This window comes from Zingiber officinale, chromosome 10A (genome assembly GCF_018446385.1).
Source record: "Zingiber officinale cultivar Zhangliang chromosome 10A, Zo_v1.1, whole genome shotgun sequence".
In the NCBI taxonomy this organism is placed as follows: Eukaryota; Viridiplantae; Streptophyta; class Magnoliopsida; order Zingiberales; family Zingiberaceae; genus Zingiber; species Zingiber officinale.
In genome coordinates, this window is record NC_056004.1 from 20,797,957 (window position 1) to 20,803,956 (window position 6,000).

At 42.3% G+C, this 6,000-nt stretch overlaps 1 protein-coding gene across 1 annotated transcript; it reads left to right on the plus strand.

Annotated features, from left to right (window-relative positions):
• Positions 1-2,429: 2,429 nt before the first annotated feature.
• LOC122026147 (pentatricopeptide repeat-containing protein At2g01390-like) lies at positions 2,430-5,378 on the plus strand. Its single transcript, XM_042584789.1, has 2 exons — positions 2,430-3,130; positions 4,210-5,378. Exons 1-2 carry the CDS (start codon positions 2,467-2,469, stop codon positions 5,202-5,204), a joined length of 1,659 nt encoding a protein of 552 aa, XP_042440723.1. The 5' UTR covers positions 2,430-2,466; the 3' UTR covers positions 5,205-5,378.
• Positions 5,379-6,000: the final 622 nt, after the last annotated feature.

A 6,000-nucleotide genomic window follows, 5' to 3' on the forward strand; every position in this document is an offset into this window, starting at 1 on the left:
TTCAGAAATTCAATTTGATTTATTTGAAAGTTTGGAAAATATCGACTATTTCATTTGAATTAGTTCGATTTTAAAATTTGAAAATAGATTAAATTAATTAATTTTTTTTTAAATTACAATTCGATCTATTCGATTTTAATAAGAAAATTTGATTGATTCGAAAGTTTGATTAATTCCATTATCAATAGTTAGGTTCAATTAGTCTGATTGTAATAGAATGCTCTGTTCTAAATATTCGTATGAATGAACCAGATTGATTTCCTCGGGACAGTCTAGTGCTAGACATGAGGTGCGAATGTAATCATCTTTTATCAACTTAGGCTCCATTTGATAGGTGATCCCGTCCGGAAGTTGAGTCGGATGAAGGCAGGCCTCGATGTACTGGGGGTTGACGGAAAGTCGCTACGGAGTCCGATCTATCTGGCACTCTCCAGAAGGGTTCACACGGCGCGGATGACGAAGGGTGATGACCAGGATGATGACGCTAGGGCTCTGCACACACTCAGACGAGCCCCGGAGTCGTTAGAGACCAGAAACCAAGGAAAAAGTCCCCGGGTCAAGCCCTCCGATGCTCAAGTCAGGTACATTTTTCCCAGAAGCACAAAGAAAGGACGAAAAGTAAAAATGAGTAAGAAATGACGAGTGAGCGTACCTGCGTAAGGGACAAAACATCCCTTTTTATACTGCAACGGATATTTTTGGGGTCTGGCAGGTGTCAGGGAATGTCGACTGTCAGGCTTTGTCTGGCAGTGAATGACACGCGACATCTTCTCATAGGCCGGCGACAGGACCAAAGGGGTAATGAGCCCCGACTGTTGGTATATTCCCTGACACTCTGATTATTCTTTGACAGACAGTTACGATTCCCTTGCTTGCTTGTCATGTAGTGCCTGGCATCCTCCGCTCGTGATTGCTAAGCTGGGACTTTGCACTTGCTAAACCCGATCTGATATCTTGCTAACCCCGATCTGATATCGCCTCCCGACTCTAGTTCGGTTCTGTTTATCCCGACTCCAAAGCTGTACGTCTGACTTTATCCAACCCGACCTGTATGCCTGCATCCAATTCTGCTTATCTTGGACCATGAGGCTATGAATCCTGACCTATATTTTTAGCTGGCATATCCCGACCTACATGTTTCATTGATCCAAGTATCCTGAGCCATAAGGTTATAAATCCTGATCCGTGTCTTTGGCTAACACATCTCGACCTGTACGTTTCATCTATCAAAGTATCCTGAGCCATAATGCTATAAATTCTGACTTGTGTCTTTAGCTAACACATCCCGACCTGTACGTTTCATCGATCCAAGTATCCTGAGCCATAAGGTTATAAATCCTGACCTGTATGCATCGGTCTGCTTCCGCTTATCTTGAGTTCCGACCTGTACTCTTTGATCTTTTTATCCAATGTCGTGAGGATATAAGTCCCGACCTGCATCCTAGGTAAGCACACTCCCGACCTGTACGCCTGTGTCTGTATCTTGTGCCGTAAGGCTAGAAATCTCGACATGTATCCTTGGTAAGCACACTCCCGACCTGTACGTTTGTCGATGTATCTTGCACCGCAAGGCTAGAAGTCTCGACTCGTATCCTTGGTAGACATCACCTACCAGCCTGCTTCTGTCCTCTATAATCCATGGTTCGTACATCCCGACCTGTACGCCAGGTCTGTTTACCGATCTGCTTCGATCCTCTGTAATCCCTGATTCGTACGTCCCGACATGTACGCCAGGTTTGTATACCGACCTGCTTCTGTCCTCTGTAATCTATGATTCGTACGTCTTGACCTGTACGCCAGCTCTATATACCGACCTGCATCTGTCATCTGTAATCTATGATTCGTACCTCCCGACCTGTAAGCCAGGTCTGTTTATCGACCTGCTTCGATCCTCTATAATCCCTGGTTCGTACGTACGTCAGGTCTGTTCTACACCAGAGGCTTTTCCTTCCGCGCCTTTACCTGATCTGTGGGCCCCGCCCTTAATTGCCATCGAGGCTGGATCTTGTCCAACTTGTAATCTTACCTTTTGACTGTTCCGTCAGCTGAGACTCTGACCATGGCCACACAAGCTTGACTTCTGACCATCCTATGGGCTTGACTTTTGACCACGTCATCCGCCTGACCTCCTTCTCATGCACCGTATCAATAGGGATGATAGGATTAGAATTGGGTTGATTAGGAGAGGATTGGAGGTGAGATTATTAATCACTCCCCATGCTTAGGGATTATGAATCTCACTCCTAATCAACCCTAATCTTACCCCTAATCAATTCTACCAAACGACATATTAATAAGTTTTTGAAAATATAATCCTAATCCTATCACCTCTACCGAACGCAGCCTAATTTTTTTACTAGTTGAAACCACATTTACAGGATCCGACAACCCGGAATCCCGGATGCTATCAATGTTCTTTCTGATGAGCATCCTCTTAAACCCCTTTCGCTGCTCTGCTTCGGCCCGATGATGCCGCCGCAGGCTCCCCGTGGCCGTGCTCTCTCCACGCTCCTCACCCGTCGCCCCAACAAGAAGTTTCGATTTGCTCCCGTGAAACCCGCGCCGCCGAATCCCCCGGTGGCTGTGTTCGTCCACAAGATTTCCACCATCCTCCGCTCCTCGCCTTGGCACTCCGCATCCGCCGAGCTCCGCGAACTCCCCATACGATGGGACTCCTTCACCGTCAATCGCGTCCTCAAGACCCACCCACCCATGGAGAAAGCCTGGCTCTTCTTCCACTGGGCCGCCCGCCTTCGGGGTTTCAAGCACGACCGGTTCACCTACACTACCATGCTCGACATCTTCGGCGAGGCAGGGCGGATATCCTCCATGTGGCACGTATTCCGGGAGATGCAGGACAAGGGAGTGGTCCCGGACGCAGCTACCTACACCTCCGTCATGCATTGGCTCGCCAAGTCCGGCGATCTGGAAGGAGCTGTGCGCGCGTGGGAGGAGATGAGGGCGACGGGGTGTCGCCCAACGCTGGTGTCCTACACTGCGTTCATGAAGATATTGTTTGACCATGGGAGGTCCGACGAGGCGGCCGGCGTCTATAGGGAGATGTTGGAGATTGGCCTCTCTCCTAATTGCCACACCTATACAGTGCTCATGGAGCACCTGGCAGGAGTTGGTGAGTCAAACTTCAAATAAAAACTCGCGAATGCTAATTCTCATTGAATTCGTTGATATATGATTACTGAAGTTGTGGATTTGTGGCTTCTTTTCCGTTCATTATTTCTCTTCCGTTAGGTTTAGCTACTGTATGTTACCTTTTTCTCCAGTCTTCTACTATATACCAATTAGACTGAATCCAGGAATAGTTTGTGGACCAATGGTAGTGTAGCTGTGTCATGAACAAAGATTATTCTTGGCAAATGAAATATATGTGCTAGGAAGATAAGAAAGCTGACCCAAATGTGGAAGGGATAGAAATTGAATTGAACTTTTGAAATTTCTGTGAAGGTGTTTATTTTTTAACATTGGAATATTGAGAGGGAAGCGCATTAATGTACATACGGCAGTAACTGCAGTTTGAAGCTCTTTGAGTGTGAAAGTTTTATGATAAACCGGAAATATAACACTGACAACTATTTTAGTTAGCTTGCTAGAGATTTGTGTTCTAGGAAATATCACATTTTCTTTGGTTTGAGAACAATTTTGGAAGCATTGTTTTGTTATGCAATTTGTATGCTTCCAACAATGTGTCTTATTTGCATGTTGTAATGTATACTTGATTAGGTTAAGATAACATGGAAATGTATCTAATAGGCATTGGATTTTAATTGCAGAATGAGCCTATTTATTATGTGAAATATTACGACCTACTGTGTGATTTGGCAATCAGGAGTTTCTGGGTAGGAAACTTAGCAAATACTGCAAAAAAAAAATTGACAATCAGGAAAGCTGAAGGAAATCGCCAATGGCGATTAACAGGTGTGATTGATTTGGTTCATTTTTTGTTTCAATTTTGGATGCCCACCTCTATTTGCAATTTTCACATTATTGGTGATGAAGAGGAGTGCGAAAAGAGTGTGGGAAGGAGCTCTTTATTTATTTTTACAAAAAATATTTCTTTTTCACCAATGTACTCGCCCTTCAGCTCTCGAAAATCATAGTAGTGCATGTGCCCTGCTGTGCCCACTAGTTCTAGGGGAAATTTCTAGTTTATCAGTACATTCTGTTACTAAGGTCAGCATGTTTGCTCCTCAGGTAAATTTAAGGCTGTCCTTGAGATAATGAGCGAAATGCAAGAGGCAGGAATTGTACCTGATAAAGCTGCATGCAATATTCTCATTCAGAAGTGTGCCAAAGCTGGAGAAACACTGGTAATGAGACAAATTCTCCAGCAAATGAAGCAACACTCAATCGTTCTTCGCCATGCGGTATTTATGGAAGCACTAGAAGCTTTGAGACTGAAAAATCAATGTGATCATCTTCTTCGAGAAGTGAACCCTCATCTTTCGTTTGAAGGCTGTGAAGAGGAATTAGACAATCAAAGAACTCTTTCTGATACAAATTATTTGGTCGATAGGTCCATAATAATTAATCTTTTAGCAAACAAGAACTTTATTGCTATAGAGCACATGTTCAATGGGATGATTAACAAGCATATAGAATTTGACACTGAGCTCATATCTACTATCATTCAAGTCAGTTGTGCATGTTACAAGCCCTCTTGTGCACTAGTAGCATTCAGATACTGTTTGCAAATTGGGACAGTTCTCAATAGAGCTGCCTACATCTCTCTTATTGGCTTCTTCACCAGGGAGAATGCATTTCAGATGGTCTTGGAGATTGTTCATGAAATGGCCAAAACTGGCATTAACTTTGGAACATATCTTGTTTATCTCTTGATATATAGGCTTGGCTGTGCAGGGCTCTGTAGTTATGCTGAAAATATCTTTTATTCTTTGCCAATGGAGCAGAACATTATTACCTGTACAGCTCTTATGGATGCTTTTTTTCAAGCTGGTGAAACTGAGAAAGCTCTTGATCTCTACTCAAAATTAAGAACACAAAACCTTCCTATCTCATCTGGCACGTATGAGGTGATGATACTTGGTCTACAAAGGTGCGGCAAATTTGCTGATGCAGAAGTTTGTAGGAAAGAGAAGAAGAAAATTCGAGGGAATAAATATTATCAAGATAAAATATCACTGGATGAAATTTTCTGTAATTTCCTTTTTGAAGGGACTCCCAGTTAGGCAGCATTTGAATTACTGAGAATAACTTGAGAAATTGAAGTCTTGAGCATTTTGTTGCTGCTATTGCTACTGACTAGAAGATATCTCCTAAGATCCATTAGGAAAGCACTCGGAACTGGATCATGTAGCAACTGGATACTATAAGGTTTCATAAACTGACAGAAACTCAAGAAGTTTCTGTCTGGAAAATTAATAAGGAACAAGTTCCAAATGAAAATGAAAAAAGAGGATGGATCTTGCATGATCATGAGGAATGCCCAGTGGCATTGTTATGAGTCAAAAGAAATATTCAGTTGTTAGGAGATGTGACACCATTAGTTGTTTGAATTTGAAGGTTTTGATTTTCTGCACCAACTAGTAATGCATAAAAGATGCTGGTGTTAAATGTGGTTTATAAATGAGATTTCCTACTCCGAGAATGAATATTTCAATCCTTGTAAAGAGGCCCAAATAGGTTACCGGTAAGTAGTGCAAAAATTTTATTGGTGAATCAGATAATTTCATTCTAGTTTTGTAATAAATCTGTATCTAATTGACCAGTAAGATACAAAATTTGTTATATAGCTTTTCTCGGGCCTAATCTTCTTCAATTCTTCCTAAGTTATCATCAATCTTTCTAATTGGTCAATAGTTCAAATCTTTAAACCTCATTGTTTTTCCAATCATTGCACTTTGTTCCATATCGTTCAGCTACACTAATGGACCTGTGATTTATGAATGCCTGCTAAGTATCCACGTCATCTTAGTCAACGTGAAACAATTGTTAGATAGATGACAAATATGTAATAATCATAGA

What these genes read in the sequence shown, in the direction of transcription:
- LOC122026147 (XM_042584789.1), top strand. Translation starts at nt 2,467, where the DNA reads ATGATGCCGCCGCAGGCTCCCCGTGGCCGTGCTCTCTCCACGCTCCTC. An exon ending in GGAGCACCTGGCAGGAGTTG is followed by an intron (nt 3,131 to 4,209) that starts GTGAGTCAAACT and finishes TTTGCTCCTCAG; the next exon opens with GTAAATTTAAGGCTGTCCTT.